The sequence below is a fragment of the Tasmannia lanceolata genome, unplaced genomic scaffold (assembly GCF_043159265.1).
Source record: "Tasmannia lanceolata isolate RefF3 unplaced genomic scaffold, GAP_Taslan_0.1 ptg000024l, whole genome shotgun sequence".
NCBI classification, from domain to species: domain Eukaryota; kingdom Viridiplantae; phylum Streptophyta; class Magnoliopsida; order Canellales; family Winteraceae; genus Tasmannia; species Tasmannia lanceolata.
In genome coordinates, this window is record NW_027518701.1 from 10,585,040 (window position 1) to 10,611,266 (window position 26,227).

The following is a 26,227-nucleotide window of genomic DNA, read 5'->3' on the forward strand; positions in this document are numbered from 1 at the left end:
ATGAAACAAATGGAGAAAGTGAAGGAAGTTCGGCTCATGCTACACGAAGCCGTTAACACATTGGAGGGTATGGTTATGATCGATTCTGTGCAACGCTTAGGCATCGATTACCACTTCCCGGAAGAGATCGATGCGGTTTTAAATTTCTATCATCGGAGCCTTGATGTGAGTACTGGTTCTACACATCATAGCTTGTATGATGTTGCGCTTTGCTTCCGATTGCTGCGCCAACATGGGCACTATGTATCAGCAGGTGGGTGCTTGTATTGACATGTCACTAAAATTATAGTTGAAGATGAGAGACCCGTTGGAAATTTTAAAAATATGTTTATTTTTAAAATAAAAAAATGTGTTTTGATTATAAAGACACTTGATTTATGAAAGGGTGTTTTTGATGATTCAAAAAATATTTATTTTAAATGAAAGGGTATTTTTATGTGAAAGGGTGCCTTGGTGTCTTTTTCAGCATTAGTTGTTTTACCTGGACGTTCTTCTTTAGTAAACCCAGACCCCTAACATTCCATGATAGGATCTTCATTGATAACACCAAATCCTTTGGAATAGACTTCTCAGGACTTTCTTCTTCCCATTACCAATTTCAGCAATCTCTTCTTCCTCCATTATTTCCTTATTTGATACCTGATGGCATCTGAATCCGGGTCGGTGATCGCGCGGTCGGTAGAGGGCCTCCGTGGGGTCTGCAATCACAAACAAAGGGGGTCAGGGGTGTGTCCCGGATGACCACTTCGACACGCAAGTTAGATCCTTCGACCAATCAATATAAAGGACAGCGAGAAGGGGAAGGGGTTTTGATCAAGGTTACCAGGGCCAACGCCCAGGCTCCTTTCTGGGTGTGTGAATGAGTGGGTCGGAGGGGACTAGCAGGGAGAGTAGGATTGCGTTCCTAGTCTCCTCTGTTGTTGCCTCGCCTCTTTTTCCGGTTGCTTTTTGCGGAGCTGAGAATGGGGAAGTCCTTTCCAAAAAAATGTGGATCCCTTCTCTTCTTCCTTTCCCTCCATTTTAAAGGGAGGTGCGCGGCCCTTTTCATCATTATGGAGAGAAAGCCTTCCTTTGCAGGATTGGGCCGTCCCCCTGCCTCGCCGGCGCGCGTGGCTTTGCCGGCCATTTTCTTCCATAATTTGTGATGATGAGGCCTGGACGGTGACGCGTGTCATGTTTGCATGGTCTTTACCATTTTTCAACGTCTTTCTTCATGATGGCTAGGCTCTCCTTGTGCATGGACGACACGTGGCGATATCTGAGAACGACGCCGTATTTGTGTCCCATCATAACTCCCCCTTACTCCGTTGGTCCATTGAATGGGCCAAGGGAGTAACGTTTTGTTCGAGCGACGTCATGATGAAGGCATTTACGAGGACTTCGGGGTACGAAGAGGCGTGCCGTTTTATCCGGCGGCCGTTCCCGGGAAGCGGTAGTGTCGTTAGGTGGGTTGCCTTGTTTCGAGGCACCATAATTCCTTTCTTGAGTTTAAAAAAGGGAAATTACCCTGGCGCTTTGTTGTGGCTTTCCGTCCCCCCCTTTTTTGTAGTAGGTGTCCTTTCGTGCCTTCTTCAACAACATGTCCGGTTTTCCTTCGTGAGTTAGGGGCAAGGCCCGTCTCTTCCAGGAATCGTCGAGTGACCCCGACTTGTCTTCCGTTCCGGAGGAGGATCTTGCGGCTCGTCGGAAGAAGGCTAGGGGGAACCCGGGTTCTTCCTCTGGCTTCCCCACCCCTTCGCCTTTCCTCCTTGCCTAGGGAAGACAAATCGTCTCGATCCCGTGTCGCCAGGGAGTGGTCTTTTTTCTCCCGAGTCTATCACCAGGGAACGGAATTGCGTGGCCGTATTTTGAAGATGGGCAAGGAGATCGAGGACTTGAAGCGGGAGAACAAGGGTTTACAGAAAAATGTTCACTTTCTCAATGAGCAGCTATTTGAATACGAGGTGGACCCCCTACTGGAGAGCTCCTGGGAAGAGGAGGGGAACCCTTCAGGAGAGGAGTCTTCCTCTGATTAGTCTCTGGCTTTTCCTGTTTTTCTGCGCGCCTTTCCCTTTTCCTGTTGGGGATTTTGGGGCCTGCATGCCCTGCGCTTTGTTTCTTGTTTCCCTTTCTTTTTTGTAGGCCTATGAGCCAGGATGATGTGAATGGGTAATCTTTATGAATTCGCGCTGTGTCTCTTTGTGTTGCTTTTTCCATCTGTTTGATATAAATTATCTTGGTTGTGAGGACCTGTGACGGTCAGTCCGGAACTGCGGGGGATTCCGAGCCTGTTCCCGGCGCTTTTAATTCCCCTCGCCAGCTATGTTCGTGGGCCGTGGCCTCGCGCCGTGGCCTCGCGCCGGGGCCCCGGTCCTGGGCGCGCGTTTTTCTTTGGTGGGATTGGGGTTGGGCCCTTTCTGCTTGTTTTCTTGCCTCCGGGCCCCTCCCTCTCCTTTGGTGGGGAGGAGTCGGACGTGCCTAGTGATGGTGAGGTTTGGGCGGCGAGGAAGCGACACATGCCGAATTCTTACGGTCTTGCCATTTCCCATCAGCTCTCTTTACGAAGGTTTGGCTGCGGGGGTGTATGGGCGACACGTGGCGAAAGCCGAGGGCGGCGCCGCTTTTTATGTCTCATCATAATACTACCTTTGGTCCCTCGACTGGTCCAAGGGGGCAGGCTTGTTTACCTGGTTTAAGGAATATCATGACGAAAGCATTTATGGGAGCCTTGGGGTACGAGAGGACGTGTTGTTTCGTCCGGCGGCTCCTTCCTGAGGAACTGTGGTGTCATTACGCGGCGCCGGTTGGCTATCCAATGGGCAATGGACACGCGTAGGCGAGTTGCTTCGCTCTCCTTCCCGAGAGTCTTCCGTAGGGCTTATAAGGAGCGAGTTCTTCTGCTTTGTATGCAGATTATCCTTCCGTTCCTTTCCCTTCCTCGCTTTCTTTCGGCCTTTCTTCGGGCTTGTCGGGGATGTCGTCGTCTTTCCAAGGCCTCTCTCTAAGTGGTGGGGGGAGAGTTGCTACCGAGGGGAGTCCTCCCAGCAGTCCCGAGATTAACTCCGACGGGTTGGGGCCCCGGCAAACGATTCCTGAGAGGAACCCGCCTCCAGGGCTTTCCCGCGCTCTCCTCTTCCTCCCCTTTACGAGAGGGAGTCCCATGAAGCTTTTGCTCATCGCCACCGGTCGTTCTTCTCTCATGTCCATCGTAGGGAAATGGCGGTTTGTAGCCGGATGATCGACATGGATCGGGAGATTGCGGCCTTGCGGGTGGAGAATGATTTGTTGAGGAATCGGGTGCGGTGGCCAAATGACCAGACCCGATTTGCTGAGAAGTGATAAGGAGCTTTCCGATGCGGAAAACTCTTTCAGCGGCCAGTCGCTCTGAGCTGGAGGTGGCAGGATGAGCAAGATTTTGGAGGAACCCTCCCCCCCCCTTTTTTTTGTTGTTGTTGTTGTTGGGGGCCCGGGCCTGCGTGCCTTTTTATTTTTGCTCACTTCTCTTTGTAAGCCCGTGGGCCAGAATGAAGTAGTTTATGAATGGCTCTTTTTTCAGTTTTTTACGACTTGTATCTTATGTTTGCTTTCCCTTCGCATGTTTGCTTTCCCGCGCAATCCAAACCCTTTCCGCGGTGCTTGGCATTTTTTCGTCTGGCGGCATTGTGTCGGGCCCTAGTGACTTGCTCTGAGCCTTTCTTGGCCGTACGCGGTATTTCCCATCTTACGGATTCGTATGCCGGCCCCTTGTGACGGGGTCTGAATCTTTTGCTATCGCACGTCGCCTTTTCCATCCCGTGGATTTGTATGTCGGGCCCTTGTCAAGGGTCCCGAGCCCTTTGCCATCGTACGTGGCCTTTTCCATCTTATGGATTTGTACGCCGGGCCCTTGTGAAGGGTCCCGAGCCCTTTGCCATTGTACGTGGCCTTTTCCATCTGGTAGATTTGTATGCCGGCCCCTTATGACGGGGTCAGAATCTTCTGCTATCGCACGTCGCCTTTTCCATCCCGTGGATTTGTATGCCGGGCCCTTGTGAAGGGTCCCGAGCCTTTTGCCATCGTACGTGGGGAGGATTTAGGGATGGCTTGCTGGGGAAGTCACTTAACGGTAGGGGTAGCGACATCTTTTCAGCATGGCGCTTCGACTTTTGGCGGTTCCCCCCAATCGGCGCCACGTGTGCGCGTCCCATCAGATTAGAAAGGAAGGGAGATCAATCGACGCGTGTCGAAACCCTAGCCCTTTTTAAAGCCTTTTTGGGGATTTCATTCTTTGTCTTACTTCTTCGTCTTCCTCGGGTGAAACGGATTTTCTTCCGCGGCGATTTTTCTGCGTATTGCTCTTCACCAACCTTCTTCTGGTGAGTTCTGTGTCTTTTATTTCATTCGACATTTGATAGTTTACGATGTCTGTCACGACTGTTCCTCAGAGTCCCTCTTCTGAGTCGGTAGAAGTAGTGGAGAGGGCTCCGCCAAGAAAAATGAGGCGGTTGTTTGTGGAGGGAGGGGGCGGCGACTCTCGAGACGTGCAGCAGCCTACGGAGTTGAAAGATAGCTCCGGGGCTTCTGGGTCATCGGTGGGGGCCGCTCCTTTGGAATCTCCTGCTCGAGTTTCTTCTGCTCGTGAGGCGGAGATTAGGACATCTGGTCTGGTGCCGTTATTCGTCCCGGTCGGGTGACGTGTTTCAGGAACACCTTGGGAGAAGGGGCGGCGGAGAAGGTTAGGAGGGAGTTTCACATTCCCGATGGTTACGAGATTAGGGTTCCATCCTTTGCAGAGGGGGTGTGTCAAGGTACCATGGAGGATGAGGTAGCTTTCTACGTGGAGGCTTTTCGGGCGGGGGTTAGGTTCCCGCTCTTGGGCATTATAGTAGAGCCCTTGAGTTTTACCGGGTGGCCCCTTCCCAACTGGGGCCTAATAGTTGGCGCACTCTCTTGGCCTTTGTGGCCAAGGCGGGTCTTTACAAGGTTCAGCTTACCCTTCCGCTGCTCCGGGCCTGTGTTGCCCTTAGCCCGTTGGTGAAGGGGGAGGACAACTGGTTATATCTGACCCAGCGCCCTCAGGTGAAAATTGCGGCGAACTTGCCTTCTTCCATCAAAAAGTGGAAGGAGGAGTATGTGTTCATCACTCCTCCATCGGACGTTGACTGGGACTTTCCTCGCTCTTGGAGGCGCTCTGTTGAGTGGCGAAGGAATTCCCTCCCCGACGAGTCTGATTACAGCAAGTTTGACTTGGGGAAGCTCGCCTCTGGAGAGGCTATTGATGTTTCCGAGTTTAGATGGGAAAGGGGCCTGAAGAGGCTCGGTTTGCTGAGAGCTGTGGAGAGGAGGGCCCGCTGTATGGGCGAGGGAACGGGGGAGAGTTCTGCCAGCTATCGCGGTGAGCCCCCCTTTTTTTTTCTTCTTTTTTTTTGTTGATGTTTCCCTTTGTTCTGAGCGGTTGTTGTTCTCCTGTTTTTGGCAGGAGGTATGTCTTCTTCCGGTGACGCTGGTAAGGGGAAGGGGGTTGCGGCGGTGACGAAGGGTCTGGCGAGCCGCAAGAAGATCCCTTCTGATTTTATGGCCGCGGCCAGGCTGGGCCGGTCGCAAGCGAGGCTTCCGGCATCCGTGCCTTCCAGCCCCTCTGGTCGAGCGGTCGGAGAAAAGGGGGCGGCTAGGTCTTCTCCCCCGGAGTCGGAGCCTTCCGCCAAGAGGGTTGTCCCTCTTGGCACTCGACAGGGGGATGCTGGTCGTGCGGCGCATCCTCCTGCCTTCTCGGAGGACATGCCAAGTCGGATGGAGGGGGCGGTTATGACCAAGCTTCTTCTGGAGCGGGTGGAGCTTCCGTAGCAGTGCTTCCAGGTGCGAGGAGAGCTGTTTAAACCTAACTGGAAGATTGGCGTTGAGGATAGCGTTCTCGCGAATCCCCGGGTTGGGGTGGAGCTAGGGGTGACAACCGCTCTTCCTGGCGACGAGGCTGAGTTGGAGGGCTTCGATCGTAGGGCCCTGGGGGCTCAGTACTTTCAATCAACATCTTGCGTAAGTACCGGGTAGCCGGTTTTTCTGATTGTACTTTTCTCTCTTTGTTTTTTTTTTGAGATCGTACGTTGGAAATTTTCTGATGGCTTGCTTTTGCAGTCCCAAAGCTATGCCAGGAGGATGGTGCAGTGCCTGCTTGAGGATGAGGCTGAGATAGGTGCTTTTGGGGAGCGAGTCCGGCAGCTGAGTGAGGACTTGGACAAAGCCCGGGCGGAGAAAGCGGCCTTTGATGATACTGTTGCTCGACTTCGGGAAGACCTCCGGACAACCATGGAAGGGAGAAGTCGTGGGCGGACAAATTGGTGGTGGCTTGACGAACGCATGCCAGGGAACTGGCGAAGGGGCGGTAGGAATGGCGCGACTCTGAGGAGTTTCTCAAGGCCGCGGCCACGTTCAGCGTGGACATTGAGATAGACGCATTTGCTGAATGCCGGCGGCGTGTCCGCGAGGTCGATCCTTCCTTCCCCCTTGACAAGCTGATGCATGAGGCTGAGGGAGGCGCTCCGGAGGGTATTTCGCCGGTACCGGTGGAAGTACCGGGGTCGGCCGAGGAGGAGGTGGCTGCCTTGGTAGATCCTGTAGTTGCCGAGACTTCTGAGGGGGCTCAGTAATGTTCGGATGCCTCGGGAAGTTTGCTCTCTCTTTTTTTGGTCTTATTGACGTATTTGGTCTGTAATAACATTTGAACTATCTTTCTTTCCTTTATATATGATGTGCCGCGAGCTCTTTGAGCTTTCGGTATTGGTCTTCGGGCTATTTGAGTTGTGATCTTTGTTGGCGAGGGTACTCCTAGTGCACCCCGTAGGGCGTCTTTTTTTTATGGAAGGACTATCTTCCCCTCGAGTGATCAGTTCGGGGTTAATGGGTCCCGCCTGCCCTTAAAGGGGAGGTCTTTTTTTCATGGGGAGCGTTTTAGGGTATTCTCGGGGGGATCGGCCCCGATGCTACCTCTGTCTCACTCCCTGTCTTTTTTTTTCATGTGGAGCGTTTTAGGGTATCTTTGGGGGGGGGGGGGGGGGGGCGGCCCCGATGGTACCTCTGTCTCACTCCCTGTCTTCTTTCGGGTCCCTTATTTATCATGGGCCGGAAAGTGGAGATGCGTATGGCTTAGGTAGAAACGCTATTCCATTGATTTGTTAAGGAGGAAAATACATCTTTGCTTCTAGAAACACAAAAGAGAAACAAACAAAACACTCGTCATACTTTTAAAGGAAAACACGGAACTTACCCTATCTTTTTACTGGTAAAACTCTCGGTGGTTGTCCATGCTCCAACTTCGAGGGACTTGGGTCCCGTCGATGAGTTCTAGTTGGTAGGCCCCGGGGGGGAGTGCCCGAATGACCCTGTATGGTCCTTCCCATTTAGGTGCGAGTTTCCCGGCGTTGCGGGGGTCGGATACCTCCGCCCGTCGTAGTACTAGGTCTCCGGGCTTTACCGAGCGCTTTTTTACTCGGGCGTTGTAATACCGTGCCACTCTTTGCTGGTAGGAGGCGGTTCGGAGGAGGGCCTGGTCTCTTTTTTCGAGCACGAGATCGAGAGTGTTCCGGAGGAGTTTGGAATTTCCCTATTCGTCGTAATTCTCCGTGCGGAAGCTGGAGAGGCCGATTTCTAGCGAAATGACCGCTTCGGCCCCGAAGGTTAAGCTAAAAGGGGATTCTCCAGTCGCGGTCCGCGGCGTCGTTCGATAGGCCCAGAGGACGCTAGGGAGCGCCTCTACCCAGTTTTTCCCGCCTTCTCCCAATCGCTTCTTGAGGCTCTAAAGCAAGATCCTGTTAGTTACCTCTACCTGCCCATTGGCCTGCGGGTGTACTACAGAGGTGAAACGGTGTTCGATGCTTAGGTTATCGCAGAATCTGCTGAATTCAGCACTTGCAAACTGGGGACCGTTGTCCATCACAAGTGTCTTTGGAATGCCGAAACGGCAGACCACGTCGTGATAAAAGAACTTCTCTGTCGCTTTCGAATTGGGTTTTGCCACGGCTTTGACCTTGACCCATTTGGTGAAGTAGTCGATGGCGACGTACAACATTGTATGCCCCCCGGGGGCTTTTGGGAAGGGTCCGAGTAGATCCATGCCCCACATGGCGAAAGGCAGGGGCCCTGCCATCGCGGTGTATGGTGTGGCCGGTTGACGGGGGGTGGTCGCGTACCTTTGGCAAGGGCTGCATTTTTTGACGAACTCCTTGGCGTTCCTAAGGATCCTAGGCCAGAAGTAGCCGTGCCTCACGATTTTCTGAGCCAGAGTCCTGCCGCCTCCGTGGTCTCCGCAGATTCCTTCATGTACTTCTCGTAACACGTACTCTGATTCGGAGGGTACCAGGCATCGGAGATACGACCATGTATATGATCGTTTGTAGAGCCTGGACCAGTGGACCACGTAGTGGGCGGCTCTTGCGGTTAGGCGTCGGGCTTCGAGCTTGTCTTCGGGCAATATCCCGTCTTTCAGGTATCGCATGATGGGGTCCATCCAGTTTGGTCCAGGTGGAATCTCCAAAACTTGCACTTCGTCAATGCTGGGGTGGGGCAGTATCTCTGTGAGCACGATGCCGAAGTCATGGGTCTCTTCGGCGGCCATTTTTAACAATGCATCCGCTCGATTGTTCATGTCTCGCGGTACCTGGAGGATCTCGACTTTTTCCATTCCCTACAGCTTTTCTTTTACCTTCTGGAGGTATCTCTTCATTCTGAAGCCCTTGGTTTCGTATATTCCGTTCGCTTGGTTGACGACGAGCTGGGAGTCGCTATAGACTTTTAACTTTTCTGCACCGAGCTCTGCGGCTAGACTTAGTCCTGCTAGCAAGGCTTCGTATTCAGCCTCGTTGTTGGAGGCTTTGAAATCTAGCCTGAGGGCGTATTCCAGTGTAAATCCTTCTGGGCCGTGGAGGACCACTCCCACCCCGTGCCCTGTTTTGCCTGCTGAGCCGTCAACGTGTAGGGTCCAGTCAATCTCGTCGCTCTGTTCCGCTGAGCTTGGCGCCATTTCTTCGCGAACCGTCTGTTCGGTGGGGCGCTCGTTATTTTTCATTGTTGCTGGTTCTGCTGCTGGGGCCGTAGATTCCACTATAAAGTCAGCAAGGGCTTGGGATTTAATAGCCGGCCTCGGTCAGACCTGTATGTCGAATTCTCCCAACTAGACGGCCCAACTTACCATCCTGCCCGAGGTCTCTGGTTTTTGGAGAATTTTCCTCAGGGGTTGGTCGGTCAAAAGTACAATGGGGTGGGTCTGGAAGTAGGGGCGGAGCTTCCGGGCGGCGCTGACGACTGCGAGGGCGAATTTCTCTATGTTTAGGTACCGGATCTCCGCACCGTGGAGAGTCTTGCTCACGTAGAACACCGTATGTTCCTTCTTGTCGCTTTGCTTGGCCAATATCGCACTCACCGCCGTGGGGCTGATGGCCAGATACAGAAATAGTTCTTCCCCCGGCTCGGGTTTGGTGAGCATGGGTGGTTTCTGAAGGTATTGCTTCAGGGCGTCGAATGCTTCTTGGCAGGCCGGGGTCCATTCGAATTCTCATATATTTTTCAGTTGTTTGAAGAAGGGTTGGCATTTCTCCGCCGACTTTGGGATGAATCGGCCGAGGGCCGTGATTCGACCCGCGAGCCTTTGCACTTCTACCGCTGTTGTCGGGGGCTCCATGTCTAGGATGGCCTGGATCTTTTCAGGGTTGGCCTCGATCCCTCTCTAGCTAACCATGAACCCTAAGAACTTTCCGGAGGTTACTCCGAAGGCGCATTTTGCGGGGTTCAGCTTCATTCGGGCTCTTCGTAGGGTGTTGAAAGTCTCCTGAAGGTCGGAGATGTGTTTGGAGGACTCCAAACTTTTTACCAGAATGTCGTCGACATACATCTCTATGTTTCTTCCTATTTGCAACTGGAATAGCTTATTTAGGGGCCGCTGGTAGGTGGCGCCTGCGTTTTTCAACCTGAAGGGCATAACGGTGTAACAGTAGACACCTTGATCGGTGATGAACGCTGTTTTCAGGATGTCGGGCTCGTGCATTTTTACCTGATTGTAACCCGAGAATGCATCCAAGAAGGTGAGGAGTTCGTGCCCAGATGTGGCGTCGATGAGTTGGTCTATGCGCGGGAGGGGGTAGGGGTCCTTTGGGCAGGCCCGGTTTAGGTCTGTGAAGTCTATATAGGCCCACCAGCCTCCACTAGCTTTCTTGACCATCATGACGTTAGACAGCCACTCGGGGTACCGGATTTCTCTGATGAACCCGGCTTGTAGTAGCTTCTCCACTTCGGCCTTTATGTGAGTTTGACGTTCTACCGCGAAGTTCCTCTTCTTCTGCCGGACGGGTTTAAGGGCTGGGTTCACGTTTAACTTGTGAACGGCCAACTCCTTGGGTATCCCGGGCATGTACTTGGCGGACCATGCGAACATGTCTTTCTTGTTTCTGAGCAAGTCGATCATCTGGTCTCGCAGGGGGCCTTTTAGTAGGGAACTGATCCGGACTCGTCTCTCCGACTGATCTTGGGCTATGGAGATGGAGTCTAGCTCCTCGGCGGATTCTCCTCTGATTGTGCGGGCCTGCTGCAGGGGGTCTTCACTACCGATTGTGAAGTTTTCGGCCGGAGCATTGGTTCCTCTTAGGCTTGCTGCGTAGCACTGGCGTGCTATCATCTGCTGCCCCCGGACCTCCCCTACTCCGGTTGGAGTGGGGAATTTCATCTTGAGGTGGGGGGTGGAGACCACTGCCCCCAAATCTCTTAGAGCGGGGCGCCCAATGATGGCGCTGTAAGTGAACGGTATGTCTACGACCATGAAGGTGGTCAGGATGGTTTTTTGGAGGGGGTACGTCCCAAAGGTCACGAGTAAGTCGATCTTGCCGTCGACCCGTACGGACGCACCAGAGAACCCGTAGATGGAATACTCCGCGGGTCCCAGCCTCTCTTTGCCCAATTTCATCTCTTCAAAAGTCCCGAGGTGCAACACGTTGACGGAGCTTCCTGTGTCGACCAGGATCTTTCCTGTGTCGAAGTTGGCAACGACTAGCCTGACGACCATTGCATCGTCATGCGGGACTTGTAGCCCGTCGAGGTCTTCGTTGGAGAAAGTGATGATCTGGTCCTCACGGGGCGGATCTGTTCGGGCCTTTTTGGAAGGCATATCCATGGAGAATACCCGTTCTGCATACGCCCGCCGACCAGCTGTTGTCGGCCCTCCCGCTGCCGGCCCGCCCGTGATGATGTTGATTTTTCCGATAATGGTGGGCGGCTATTCGCGGGCCTGCGGTTGTTCGGGGGCTCTTCTTTTCGGGGGCACTGGTGGCGGCGTGTGTCGTGTCTGCTGCGGGATCGACGTCTGCTTCGGGAGCGATGCCTGCTAGGGGATCGATGTTGGCTTACGGATCGGCGACGGTTGTTGGACCGGCACCTATCAGGTGACTGACGCCTACCTCTGGGCTCGTCGGGTGGATGCTGGACCTCGCACGAATTTCCGCCAGGGCTTCTGAGATATTGATTTAGGTGCCCTTCTTCGGCCAGCCTTTCCAGCTGGAGGCGGAGGTGGAAGCAATGGTCAGTTTCGTGGCCGTGGAATTCGCAGAACTTTTTGGCGGACCGCTTCTTTGGGTCCGTGGCCATTCTCTTGGGGGGGGGGGTCAGAAGACCCTGATCTCTGATAGCTAGTAGGACGTGGGAGAGGGGAACCTTCAGTGGGGCGCTTCCCAGTCTTTCGAAGACGGGGATGGGGTTCCGGTTTGCCTGTTTCTCCTCGGCCCGTGGCCTCATGATCCTTCGGTCGTCGTTGTTTTTTCTTTAATCGGGGCCGGGGTGGTTCTGCTCTCGGGCACAGGCTTCTTCTGCTCGCACGAACTTGTCAGCCTTGGATTCAAGTTCCTGTAGGTCCCGTGGTGGCTTGAGGGTGAGATGCAGCTTGAGATTTGGATCGGTGGTGGCGTGCTTTAGTGTTGCGACCGCTATTTGGACGTCCATGTTAGAAAGTTGGGCCAATTCGGCGTTGAATTTTAACATGAAGTCTCTTAGGGTCTCATTTCTTCCCTGCCGGAGGGCTAATAGGGCGTCCACTGGATCATGGCGGAGGCGGTTGTTGGCGAATCTTGCGCTGAACTTCCTTCCGAATTCGTGGAAGGATGCGATGGAGTCGGGCTCCAATCTCATGTACCAGTCGTTAGCGGTCTTTCTTAACAGGGAGGCGAAGGCTCTGCACATGAATCCATCTGACACGCCCCGGAGCGTCATTACCCTTTTGAAAGTTTGGAGGAACTCGAGAGGGTCAGTGCTTTCGTCGTACAGACCGAAACGGGAGAGGTCTATGCCTGCTTCTGCTGGGGTCTTTAAGACTTCCGAGGTGAATGGGGATGCTGTTTCCCTTTCCCATTCGTCGAGGATGCCATGGGCGTAGGGCTTCTTCATTTCTAGTTTTACCTCTCGAATCTGCCTCTGCAGGTCGGCTATCGGATCCACTCTGGGCGGTTGCGCTGAGGTTTCTACTTCTTCCGCCTGGGCCAAGGGCGGTTCCTGGAGACGGGCAGCTTGGAGAGGGGGAGCGCGGCTTAGCGTAGCCTGCTTCCCGCTGTCTCGATGGTGTCCCCTAGCTGCGGGGGGCAAAGGGCTATTCGTTGGTGGGGACGGCATCCGGCGATTCGGTGCTCGCTTTCGCCGGGGATGACGCTCCCCTGGCTGTTCCTCGTTGCCTTCGTCATAGACTTCTGTCTGGTCCTGCGTTGTCAGGGGCCTCTCCGGGGCCGAAGGAGGCAAGCGTTGGAGTAGTTCTCGGCGGACTTCGTTGAACATCTCCATGGTGGGGACCATCTGCGGTGCGCTAGAGGAGGGCTGGTGTCGGCCCGAGATTGGTGAGTTGGGCTCTCGGGAGCTTGAGGTGTTGGTTTGTGCGCGCTGAGCCTGACTCCTGGTTATTACCCCTGTTTCTTGCTGTTGGGTGTGGTTTCTCATCGCCATAAGGCTTTCAGTACTCGACGAATCCCACGGATGGCGCCAATATGATGGCGTCTTAATCCGGGTCGGTGATCGCGCGGTCGGTAGAGGGCCTCTGCGGGGTCTGCAATCACAAACAAAGGGGGTCAGGGGGTCCGGGGTGGGTCCCGGATGACCACTTCGACACCCAAGTCAGATCCTTCGACCAATCAATATAAAGGACAGCGAGAAGGGGAAGGGGTTTTGATCAGGGTTACCAGGGCCAACGCGCAGGCTCCTTTCTGGGTGTGTGAATGAGTGGGTCAGAGGGGACTAGCAGGGAGAGTAGGATTGCGTTCCTAGTCTCCTCTGTTGTTGCCTCGCCTCTTTTTCCGGTTGCTTTTTGCAGGGCTGAGAATGGGGGAAGTCCTTTCCAAAAAAATGTGGATCCCTTCTCTTCTTCCTTTCCCTCCCTTTTAAAGGGAGGTGCGTGGCCCTTTTCATCATTATGGAGAGAAAGCCTTCCTTTGTAGGATTGGGCCGTCCCCCTGCCTCGCCGGCGCGCGTGGCTTTGCCGGCCATTTCCTTCCATAATTTGTGATGATGAGGCCTGGACGGTGACGCGTGTCATGTTTGCATGGTCTTTATCATTTTCCAACGTCTTTCTTCATGATGGCTAGGCTCTCCTTGTGCATGGACGACACGTGGCGATATCTGAGAACGACGCCGTATTTGTGTCCCATCAATACCTGCTATCATCCTCTGCTTGATTAATGAAGCTCAGATCGAATTGGGTTTGGATCCGTGTGTCTTCCTGGTGATGGGTTTGGATCGCAAATATCTCTTAGGGCTCTCTGGCATGGATTATAGGTTTCAGTTTCTCCCTCCCTGGTGGCTCCCTCTAGCCCAGAGCCGAGGCACCGCCAGAGAGGCTAGGCTGCCTTTGTGTTCTTTTATTTTCTATAAAAGAAGGTTCAGGGTCTCATTTAAAAATAGGGAAATGTTATCAGCACTACCATATTTTGATGAGGGCACTCTTCACTTTATTAAAAGTACGGTATGGCCCGCACCATAGGATGATCCAAACCGTCCATTAGATGGGCCACAGACTAAATAGGTCATGCCCCAAAAATCATTTCCATAGGTTGATCATAACCCTCCGATCTGAATGTTAGAGGGTTGATCCTAACCCTCTATAGATCGGAGTGTTAGGATCAAGCTATGGAAATAATTTTTGGGGCACAACCTATTTAGGCTGTGGCCCATCTAATGGATGGTTTGGATCATCCTATGATGCTGGCCATACCGTACTTTTAATAAAGTGAGGAGTGCCCTCATCAAAATACAGTAGTGTTGATAACATTTCCCTAAAAATATACTTTAGAATTGTCTAGGATTCTTGAACTGTGTTCTTCCTTCTTCCCTGTCCCTTTCCGCTCCAACCAAGTGCGGGCATACTGGTTCACTATTGAATTTGAGGGACCAGCCCTAGATCGATAGTTGTCCGCACTGCATCCTCAGGACTTTATTTCCTTGTAGCCACCTGCATTAGTGGGAAAATAAAAATCTTTAAGATAAATCCTTAATTGGCTTGCCTTGCCTAATCCCTATTCGTATTCCTCACACTCCATTTCCTCTCGAGCATGTTTCCAACATTGGTCATTAGCATTTCAATTAGTCACAACTAGATCTACTACTGACTACTTTGTATTGAACAGATGTGTTTAAGAACTTCAAAGACAAGGAGGAGAGATTTGGACTCAATGTAGGTAAAGACATAAGGGGAATGACGGGTTTATATGAAGCTTCACACCTTAGAATAGATGGTGAGGATATACTTGATGAAGCTTATGATTTCACCTGCAAGCACCTTAAGGCTTCGATGACAGTAATGGATCGGGGTATGGCGGGCCTTGTAAGGCATACCTTGGAGCATCCTTTTCACATGACATTGCCAAGGTTCAAGTCTAATTACTGCCTCAAAAACTATCAAGGAGACAATGGGAGGACCAGAGTCTTACAAGAACTAGCAAAAATGGATTTCAACATCGTTCAGTCCTTGCACCAAGGAGAACTTAAAGCAGTTCTAAAGTAAAGTGATTCTGTGTCCACTTGAATTTACTTCAAATTAATGTTGGCCTTTCTAATTTAATATCTTTTCCTTACCACTTCAGGTGGTGGAAAGACCTGGGTTTGTCACAGGAATTACGGTTTGTTAGAGACCAACCACTGAAATGGTTCATGTGGCCCATGGCAATACTCTCACACCCTCAATTCTCAAAGTATAGAGTCGACCTCACAAAGTCCATATCCCTTGTTTACATAATTGATGACATTTTCGATGTTTATGGGACACTTGATGAACTCACCCTCTTCACAGAAGCAATAAATAGGTGAGTAAGAACAAACCCAATTTTCTGCCTGCTTCTAAGAATGAAAAAAAGGATCTTATACAGTGAGATTCTACTCATCACAGATGGGAAGTCACTGAGATCGAGCGACTACCGAGATACATCTGTAATGAGATTTCAGACAAGGTCCAGAAGGAACATGGAATGAATCCCATACAATCCCTGAGGAAAGCGGTATGTTACAGCATGTATTGACTTTCTTAGAGTGCGTTAATTGTGTAAATTCATATTTAATTTTTTAACAAGATTAACTCCCAAATTCTAACAATTGATCCGTATTTCTCTGTCGAACTAACCAGTGGGGGGGCTATGCAATGCATTCATGGTAGAGGCGAAATGGTTTCGGTCCAGACATATCCCAATGACAGATGAGTACCTAAGAAATGGAGTGATTAGCTCTGGAGTACCCCTTGTAGTACTTCACATGCATTTCCAGTTAGGTCAAGGGATGACAAAAGAAAGTGTAGATAGTGTCGACAATATTCCAGGCCTCTTCTCATGGCCAGCAACAATTCTTCGGCTTTGGGACGATTTGGGAAGTGCTAAGGTATGAGGACTAGTGGTTTGTGTTGAAGTACATATGATTAAATAACACTAACTCGAACAACTTCAGCTTTTGTAGCAATTTTACATTAGGGACCAGGAGTCTCAAGTATCATTACATAGCATCAGTTAAGGCAATTCAGGACATACCCTAAATCACCAAGAACCAGTAATATAGACTATAGAATCCTACATATTCATAGAGCATATCTTACTCTACAGGTTAACCAACATATATTCTTCCCCAAGCGCACCCAGATATTTATCATGTGCTATTACTGCCACTCCTATTCTCTACCATCAATTTTTCTCAAAAATCCAACCCCCAAGAATCCATAGCATCAGCTTCTTTTTTTTTTTGATGACGTAGGATGTCCCCACCCCCTTCGGGAGTAGGACTAGTCCCTACGGATACACGCAACGACACATACATCACGTGTATCAGGTAAGTCGGAGGAGGCGGGATTCAAACACTCGTCAACAGGGAGCATACCCGTGACTTTATGCCAAAGAGCCAACTGCCTCGGTGTGTCATAGCACTTCCTTTAAAAGAGAATTTTCAGGCAACAGAGCCTCCAAAAGCGAAAAACCATAGTCTCTCAAGCTTTAGAGGGTCTACTTCTTTCTTGTAGCTCACCTGAAATTGACAATGTATAGCCCAGATGCACCTACTATTTCACCCACGTATTTTCATTGCCTTTTTGGCAGTATAGAAACCAAGACTTATATATACTATACTTCAGCCACTGTCCAGATCATCCCAAAATTTGCATTAAAAAAACCAAAACTAAAATTCCCCAAAAAATCTCATACTATTACCCCTTTTGTAGTAATAGCTATTGCTTTGCAGCAGGTCTTGGGTTCTCGTTGATATTAGAAATCCATGTGTACAGCCAAACCATTAAAAGAGGGGTCACACGTGAGTGGGAGTGTTAAAGTATAAATGATTAAATAACTCCAACTCTAACTGCGTGTCAGGGTTGTTTGGAATAGGGTAAAGGACTAAAGGTGGAATAAAAAAGAAAAATTCATGAAGTAAAAAACGAAACAAGAAAATCAATGGAAAAAATATTCCGGGGTCTAGTTTTAATTTAGGAAAAATTGTCAACTGGTGACACAAAAATGCCAAAATAGTGAATGGGTGACACCCTTTTGATATTTTGTGAACGGAGTCCATTTTACCTTTTCTGACATGGCCTTTTACATAAATATCCTCAAGGTAAAAAAACTCATTGTTTTTACTTCTCTTCGTTTTTAACTGTACAGAGGCTTCTTTTTTTTACTTTTACTGTCTCCATTTTCATTTTAACAACCTGAAACTCATCTTCTCCGGCGTGAGGTGTGACCGGCGTGAAGACCTCTCCTTTTTCTCTGGAGTGGGGCGGTTTCCTGCACAATTCCGAACCTCTCTCCTCCGTTATCAACTGTATTCCGGCGAGGGCTTCATTTTTTCGGCGAGGGATTCATTTTTTCCGGCGTGGGCTTCATTTTCCCCCCATCCCCATCGTGGAGGTATGTTAGGGTGTCGTGTTTCATATTTTTTTACTTTTTATTTTCGTTCTATTAAGTTACCTTTGTGGTGTATTGTTTCATTGTCACTATTTGGAAGTCTTTACACATGTAGGGTTTAATTTTTTATTTTTTCCCTATTTTGTTTCATTTTGACTGTGGAGAACCCCCTTTTGGTAATCTCTCATTCTCGGTGTTGAGAATCCCCTTTTGAGAATGATGAGAATCCCCATTTTGACTGTGGAGAACCCCTCTTTTCCAGTGTTGGGATGCTTTATATCCAGTGTTGAGGACCCCCTCCAGGTAGATTGATAATCCCTCATTGCCAGTGTTGAGAATCCCCTCATTTGCAGTGTTAGTAACCCTCTCTAGGATGTTGATAATCCCCCATTGCCAGTGTTGAGAACCCCCTCTAGGTAGTTCATAATCTCCCATTTGCAGTGTTGGGAACCCCTTTTGAGGCTGATAATCCCCCACTTTCAGTGTTGAGAATCCTTTCTAGGTACATTGATAATCCCCCTTCTCCACTGTTAAAAACCCCCTATTGAGGTTGATAATCCTCCTTCTCCAGTGTTGAAAATCCCCTGAAGGGAGGTTGATAATCCCTATTTCCAGTGTTGGGAACCCCCTGTTGAGGTTGATAATCCCCATTCTCGTGTGTTAAGAACCCCCTGTGGTTGATAATCCCCCTTCTCTTCTGTTGAGAACCCCCTGTTGAGGTTGATAATCCCCCTTCTCTTGTGTTGAGAACCCCCTGTTGAGGTTGATAATCCCCATTGTTCAGTGTTGAGAACCCCCTCTTGAGGTTGATAATCCCCCTTCTCTAGTGTTGAAAACCCCCTCAAGGGAGGTTGATAATCCCCATTTCCTGTGTTGAGAACCCCCTGTTGAGGTTGATAATCCCCTACTCCAGTGTTAAAACTCCCTACTCCAGTGAGAGGGCAACGAAGAAAGTAACACGGAGGCGAACTGATCTCATTCAGAAGTTGAAAAAACAAGACCAAAAGCAAGTACACTTGTTTTCAATTAACCATTATTCAAAGTTAGATACTTGCTTTCTCTAACCTTTGTATATTTTTTGCAGTCGTATTCTCATGACCATTGACGGGGTAAAAGTCTTGGCCGAGGATCTCGAAACGTTGTGGAACCTGAAAGGAGTCCTCAGTGGCCAAGTAAGTGTCATTTTTTAAATTAAGTGCTGTCTTCAGTAGCCATGGTTGAGGTAATTAAGATTTTTTTTTTAGTTGTAGGTGTTGGATGTATATGGGAAGTATTTGTGCGCCTCCAGCAATGCCTTGACTGGACGGATTGTATATATTCCTTCGTCAGTACATGTAAGAGGCTTTTTTGTAGCTATACATGTTACTTTACAACTTATCCATCATTTAGTGTTCCCACAAAATTCATTTCCTTGTACAGGAATATAAGACATCAGGGCGTGATTCAATGGATGACAAAAATAAGTTGGACTCTGATCGGTTGGCGAACGAGCTATTGCATCGTACACTTGACCATATCCCGTTAGAAGATATTGGGATGCTTTTAATCCCATGCTGTCAAGACTTTCATTGGGCTCTTGTGCTTGTTGATATGGTGAATAAAAAGATGGCCGAGTTCAACTCAATGGAAGGGGACTCATTTCAGGAGCGAGCATCTCCCACTGTAAGTAAATTAACATCTTCCATAACATTTAAAGTTACTTCCATATGTATAACACTCAATATTCCTTCGTTGTCTTAAATTCAGGTAGCATTAATGAAGGAATATTTGAAGGACCGGGGTTGCAAGATCGATGACTTTCCATATTCACAGATGGATGGCTTCCGAAAGCAGAACAATGGGTGGGTTCAAAGTTAAAACTTTCGAATTTTTCTTAGTATTCCTATCTCATTCGTAGTTACCTTAAAAGTAACTCCATTCAATGCATACTTTTATACAGGGTTGATTGTGCCACTTTTGTCCTAAAAGCGATTGAGCATCTCTACCATGGTCAACCACTAAACTTTGGGCCGATAGACATTCCTCAATTTCGGCTACAACTCTGTGAGAGATTTTTACGAGGAGAGTTTGGGGACTGTACACTTATATAGGAACACCTTCTAATGTTCATGGATGTTTATTTTTTCTGATGATCATGGTAAAAACTTTATTTTTTAATGGAGATTGGTGAAAAGTATGGGAACTGTTAAATGGCAACGGAAGTTGTTATGGTCTGTGTTTTTGTTTGTGAACAAGTGAAATTGCTTGTGTATGGGTGGAGAACTTGTAAATTGAAATAGCTTTTATGGAAGTGTGTTTGTGTTTGTGAATGGGTGAAGAACTTGGTTGGTGAAACAGGTTTTATGGAATTGTGAACTTGTTTATGAATGTGGAGAAGTTGTAAATGTAAGCAGGCTTTATGGAAGTGTGTTTGTGTTTGTGTTTCAATTTGAATATTGGAACTTGTAAATTTAAACAGGTTTTAGACATATGTGTTTGTGTTTCTAAATGACTAGGGAAGTTGTAAATTAAAACAGAATATGATGTGTGTTTGTGTTTGTGAACAGAATATGATGTGTGTTTGAAGTTGAAATGTGTATTTTTACAGGTTAGGTACACAGCTTTCTATGGTCCTATGTTGTGTTTCTGAGCGCAGAACCTTTATCTCTCCTAGAAAATGGTTGGTGACCCTTTTTGGGTTGGTAACCCAAATTCGAATGTCAATCACCCAAAAAAATGGAGGTTCGTAACTCAAAATTTCAAATCCAGAAGCTTTATCTAGCCTGGAAAATTGTTGGTGACCCATTTTTAGATTGATAACCCACTTTCCAAGGTCAATCACCCAAAAAAATGGGACGTTGGTAAGCCTAAATTTCGATTCTAGAACCTTTATCTCCCCTGGAAAATGCTTGGTGACCCTTATTTGGGTTGGTAACCCACTTTCCAAGGTCAATCACCCAAAACAATGGGAGGTTAGTAAGCCTAAATTTCAATTCCAGCAGCTTTACTCCACTGGAAAATGGTTGGTAACCTTTTTTTTCGGTCGATCACCCACTTTCGAATGTTGGTAACCTCGTTTTGAGGGAGTTTATAACCTGGATTTCAAATTCCAATAGCTTTATCAACCAAGGGAATGGGTTGATGATCCCATTTTGTGTGTTGATAACCTCACTTCTGATTGGTTGATGACCTATTTTAGGGGAGTCGATAACCTGGATTTTGAATTCCAGTAGCTTTATCAACCAAGGGAATGGGTTGAGATCCCATTTTGTGTGTTGATAACCTCACTTCTGATTGGTTGATGACCTATTTTGGGGGCGTCGATAACCTGGATTTTGAATTCCAGTAGCTTTATCAACCAAGGGAATGGGTTGATGATCCCATTTTGTGTGTTGATAACCTCACTTCCGATTGGTTGATGACCTATTTTGGGGCGTCGATAACCTGGATTTTGAATTCCAGTAGCTTTATCAACCAAGTGAATGGGTTGATGATCCAATTTTGTGTGTTGATAACCTCACTTCCGATTGGTTGATGACCTATTTTGGGGGCGTCGATAACCTGAATTCCAACATTCAAGTACCTTTATCAACCAAGGGCATGGTTTGATGATCCCATTTTGTATGTTGATAACCTCACTTCCGATTGGTTGATGACCTATTTGGAGGGAGTCGATAACCTGAATCCCAACATCAAGTAGCTTTATCAACCTAGGGAATTGGTTGATAAGTCCCTTTTCATGGTCTAGATGTAGGAGAGTGACAACTAAATAGAGAACAAATAGCATATCTATATCCAAAAATATTGTTTATGTATTGATGTTCCAATTACAACCATTCTTTACAAAATAACAAAAAAGAAGTCATCACAATATCTGAGAACATTCAAAAAATTCAATTACACCCTTACACAAAGAAGGGAGCTTGGCAAGGTATGCCCGACCTACTGAGTATGGGTGCAGAAGGCCCAATAGCAGTTTGGTCAACTTGTTGTCTTACCACGGGTGGTTCTTTGCAACTTCTTCTATTGTGGCCAAGTTGTCGACATCGGGTGCATTTGTAATGTAATCCACCTTTCAATTCACGATCAGTTCTTCTCGTACGCGGCCTTCCCGGTGGTCGCTTTGCAATCGGCGGTAATATTGTCATCAAGGATTTGGGATTTAATTCCCATTGGGTCCTGTCTAGTGTCGGGTGCAAAACTTCAACGTACGTATCCCGATATCTCTCTACATGAAACCATTTCTCGCAGTAATCGTATGCATCAAAATCTGAGATGCCAATGGCTAACATGGCATGTCCACACGGGAGTCCAAATGTTTGGAATGCACGACAACTGCACGTGCAAAGTTCCAAGTTTATGCCATCTGTATGTTCAAGCGACCGTACTTCATATTCATGAACCCCAACTCGATAAGCTGTATACTAGCGGCTCTCTTCCCTCGCTAATGTTATACGTTCTTCTGCGTAATGAGTCAACTTTGTTTGCCAACTATGACCCAATTTCTGACGCTTTTGAATGAAGTCTGTAGTCTGATGTCTAGTGTGCTCTACCAATGATGCAATCGGCAATCTTCTCGCATCCTTCAGGACAGCATTGAAACACTCCGATCTATTTGTAGTCAATACATCATTCCTATCCCCCTTAAAATAAAACTAGCCCAGTGTTCGTTCGCAATGTCACTTATCCACTTGTGTGCACGTTCATTCCTTACCATCTTGTCCATTGTTTCTCTAAACACACTCTCTCTCAAAGTCCGTGCGGCTTTCCAAAATAATCTCTCAAGTAGAACATCTTTGAACTCGGATCGCAAATTGGCGGCGAGGTGACGCATGCAATAACTATGATGAGAATTGGGAAATATATTAGGCACTGCTGCAACAACCCCTTCTGTCGATCGGAGCATATGGTGAATATGTTCATCTCCGTTGCAAATACGTACTGCCTTAGCAACCTAAAAAACCACCTCCAACTATCTTCGTTCTCCGTCTCAACAACCCCAAATGCTAATGGATATAAACCGTTGTTACCATCGACCCCGATTGCAATCAATAAGATTCCTAGATACTTCCCTCGCAGATGTGTCCCATCAACCAAAATTATAGGCCTGAGTGTTCGATGAAAAGACCGTATGCTGGGACCAAATGTCCAAAATAAGAGAAAAAAATTATCATCTCCCCTAGGTCGTAAATCTCTGGCTCTGAAAACACGCATATAGCTGCCGGGATTTCTTGTCATCATCTGAACTGTAAGTATAGGCAATATTCTATAAGAGTCCTCCACATTTCCACACTTAATCTCAAGTATGATGTTCATCGCGTTGTACGCTTTCCAATAGCTTATAATTATACCCCAATGCATCTTGATATATTCTCGTATGATCCTCGTCTTCACATCATCTGGGCAAGTAAATAAGCGTAAACATGTCTGAGCAACCCAAGCTGCTGTGACAAGAGGATGATCATTGCCCCTTAATTTAGTTCTACACGTATGGTCGGGGATAAACGACTTCACTAACACACAGGTCATATGATTAGTACCCGTTATACGCCATTTTCAACCCTCTACCTTGCATCGAACGGCATACTTCTTCGGTGTTGACTTTGACCTCATGAACATAAACCTCTGCCGAATAGCGTACTCTTTGACAACCTTTTTGAAGTGTTGCATAATAGAAAATATTGCCCCAACCGTTAATTGCTCTAACTGAAGATTATTAGTATCTACATCATGGTCCCCAACAAACATCCCATCTGCTTTCATTGGCTGACTACTGTCAGTCGGAACCGGTTGAGATCCCTCTCTGATAGGAGAACCCCCTCTGATAGGAGAATCCGCACTGAAAGGCTGAGCGCATGGACTAACACCAATATTTCCATAATCGTCATCATCATCATCCTCCTCTTCCTCCTCATCATCATCATCACTACCATCGTCATTATCATCATCATTTCTTTCTTCTTCTAAATCTAAACCCCTCACACAGAAACCGTCTTCAAAAACATTACTGAAGTCCACTTCAAGATCTCCCACATTTTGGAAGTCATCGATACCTCCACTAACATGGTTGCCATACAAATCACTTGCCAATGTTTCATTTAAGTCAATTTCAGACCTGCATAGTTCGGCAATATATAATCAAGTTGGATCCATATGAATTATAAATTGAAATATGGAAGTATTCAAACATTGCCAAAGAACTACAATACCTTATGACAGGTTCTACTGGAGCACCTCTGATCTCTTCACTTACATATCTCCCATCAAATTCACTTTCGTAGTCTTTTTGCAAGTCCACTTCAAAACGAAGACGTTTTTGGGACGAAATCGAAGTAGAAGGAATGCTACGATTAAGAGAGGGTCTTCTAGTACAGAGTTTGTCTGGGGGAAGCATTGACGAATTCAAGGAATTAATAAATTTGTCATTTATGCTCTTAGTTATGTATATCATCATCACAGAATTGAACATGTATCTGTCAAACATCCTTAACATTGTTTGGATCCACAACATATCGACATTTTATCGATAGTAAAACCTACCTTTCTATAACACCAATCCTTCTTCGGATTGCAGCTTCAAATTCGTCGAAATTGATTCCGCGGTTGACAGATAACAATGTCTTCTTCCCTCCTACGTATTCCCAAGAAACATCATCCTTCAAATTTCCATCATAGTATAAAAGAAGAGAAACCATTGTTTCGGACATTTTTATAAAATTCTAAATAGGGATTCTAAACAGAGTTGTTGCTAAAAGGGGATCTTCATATCTTCTTGAGGGGTATTCAAGTATACACAATGGGTTACCAAGTTCATAAGTGGGGTTGTGGACTCTAAAGGGGGTTTTACTACCTCAATGGGGGTTTGAAAGTCAATCCACAAGGTGTTCTAAGAGATTATCAGCTACCTAATGAGGGATTCAAGTCCATACGGAGGCTTCTGTAAAGGGTAATCAAGCTGCAAATTAGGGGTTTTCAACTCTCTACACAAGGGGGTTTTCAAGTTTCTAAAGGGATTACCAAGTACATAGAAGGGGAGTTACCAACAATGTACAAGGGCTTTTCAACACTCTCCAAGGGGGTTACCAAGCCTCTCCGGGGTGTACCAAGTGTTTATCTGGTAAATAAATGGGTTATAAAGCAGGGTTACAGATATACTTGAAGCAGAAGCCCTAACTAACCATTTTGAAAGGGTTATAAGATAGGGTTATCAAGCAAAATAAATACAAGGTTATTACCCACAATAATGATATGGTTCAAACACATTAATACAACCACAAATCCTAAGAGAGTAGATAAGCTACTCACCTTTATTACCCTTCCTCAGTTTCAGACGTTAATGGAGAAACCTGGAAGAGGTTGGCGGTCATTTTTGGTAGGTGAAAAGTGTAAGAGAGAAATTTCTACTGTGAGTTGTTTTTTTTGCATTGAGGGTATTTATGTAAAAGGCCATGTCAGAAAAGGTAAAATGGCCTCCGTTCACAAAATATCAAAAGGGTGTCACCCATTCACTATTTTGGCATTTTTGTGTCACTAGGTGACAATTTTTCCTTTAATTTAAGAAGAAATTTCCAAGGAAGTGAGGCAAACCCTGAAAACTCATTTCTCAGAATTGTCGGCAGCACCTACACAACAGTCATCCTGACCGATATGGTATTACAAGATTTATTAAGCTTTATTTGTTGGGAATCTCTGTTTACCGACCATACATGTCACATGTTTTTGTGACTATATGTTGACCACATAGATTGTTTCTTTTGTGACTTTAAATTGACCAAGTTGTCTAATAGGGCATACTCACTTTGGTTTACACTTTTTTTTAATTCGCTTTTCACGCCTGTTAAAATACTCAAGAAGCTATTAACATCCAATCAAAAATTGTAGAGCAGATAGTGTCATTACCAAACTAAGAAAGTTACGATACGATGTTTGCATTCATCAAACTAACACATGTTTTCTTGATGTTTGAAGGATGAGAACCAAGAAGGATACGATGGATCATACGTAGAGTGCTACATGAAAGAACATGGTAGCTCTACTTCCCTTGAAAATGCATGTGAAGAGGTGGAAAATATGATATCTAATGCATGGAAGAAACTCAACGAGGAGTGCCTCTGTTCAAATCAATTCTCACCATCTTTCAAAGAAGGCTCACTAAACATTGCCCGAATGGTTGAGGTCATGTACAGTTACGACCAGAATCAACGCCTCCCAGCCCTTGAGCAACTCATCAATTCATTGCTCAATGAAAGCATCCCTTAACCAAACCCAAACAAATGTATACGCTTGTATGATAGTGGCATTATTCAGGGAAGATCGAAGGTGCCCAAATTGTTTGCTTTTTTCTCTCTTTATACAATTTTAGGTCCTCCTTGTTCTATTGCTTGCTAATGCATTTTCTTACTAAACACTTCCACATTTCGTAACCCAATGAATCTTTTTTCAACAACCGTTGGAATGAAACAGTGTTAGTGAGAAGGGTGCAGTGAAGAGCCATGAAAAGTTGTGATGGCCAAATGGCCATGTGGGGCTGGTCTATAAGAATAGCTCCTTCCCTACTCTTTTAGGCATTCGATTCATTCGTTCATTCTTGGAGATGTTATCAGCAACAGGCACAGCTTCCTCGCACCTCCTTCTATTTGCAGGAAGTCGGAGGAAGTCGAAACACGATCAATCACCACTATACGTGGTTGGCCAACGCAACCGTCTCTCCTGGAATTGGAGAATCTCTTGATTAATCAAGAACTGTTGGCAAGGCAGATGGATGGATTGTCTGTGAAAGAAAGTGAGGAAGCGCTTGCGGTGAATAGCAAGTGGAAGTGGCAAAAAAATAAGAAGCCAAAGGATGGCTATAAGAGAGATGACCGGGCTAATAACAATGAAAAATCACAAGAAAAATGTGACTTTTATTGTTA

General features: G+C 47.3%; 1 protein-coding gene across 1 annotated transcript; it reads left to right on the forward strand.

Moving 5' to 3' along the window:
• On the forward strand, positions 1–25,621 carry LOC143856914 ((3S,6E)-nerolidol synthase 1-like). Its single transcript, XM_077367165.1, has 6 exons — positions 1–253; positions 14,592–14,964; positions 15,048–15,266; positions 15,350–15,462; positions 15,584–15,831; positions 25,284–25,621. Exons 1-6 carry the CDS (start codon positions 1–3, stop codon positions 25,572–25,574), a joined length of 1,497 nt encoding a protein of 498 aa, XP_077223280.1. The 3' UTR covers positions 25,575–25,621.
• Positions 25,622–26,227: the final 606 nt, after the last annotated feature.

Coding starts and splice junctions, on each gene's coding strand:
- LOC143856914 (XM_077367165.1), top strand. CDS start 1: ATGAAACAAATGGAGAAAGTGAAGGAAGTTCGGCTCATGCTACACGAA. Junction 254..14,591: donor TGGGCACTATGTATCAGCAG/GTGGGTGCTTGT, acceptor TGTATTGAACAG/ATGTGTTTAAGAACTTCAAA. Junction 15,463..15,583: donor ATCCCTGAGGAAAGCGGTAT/GTTACAGCATGT, acceptor CGAACTAACCAG/TGGGGGGGCTATGCAATGCA.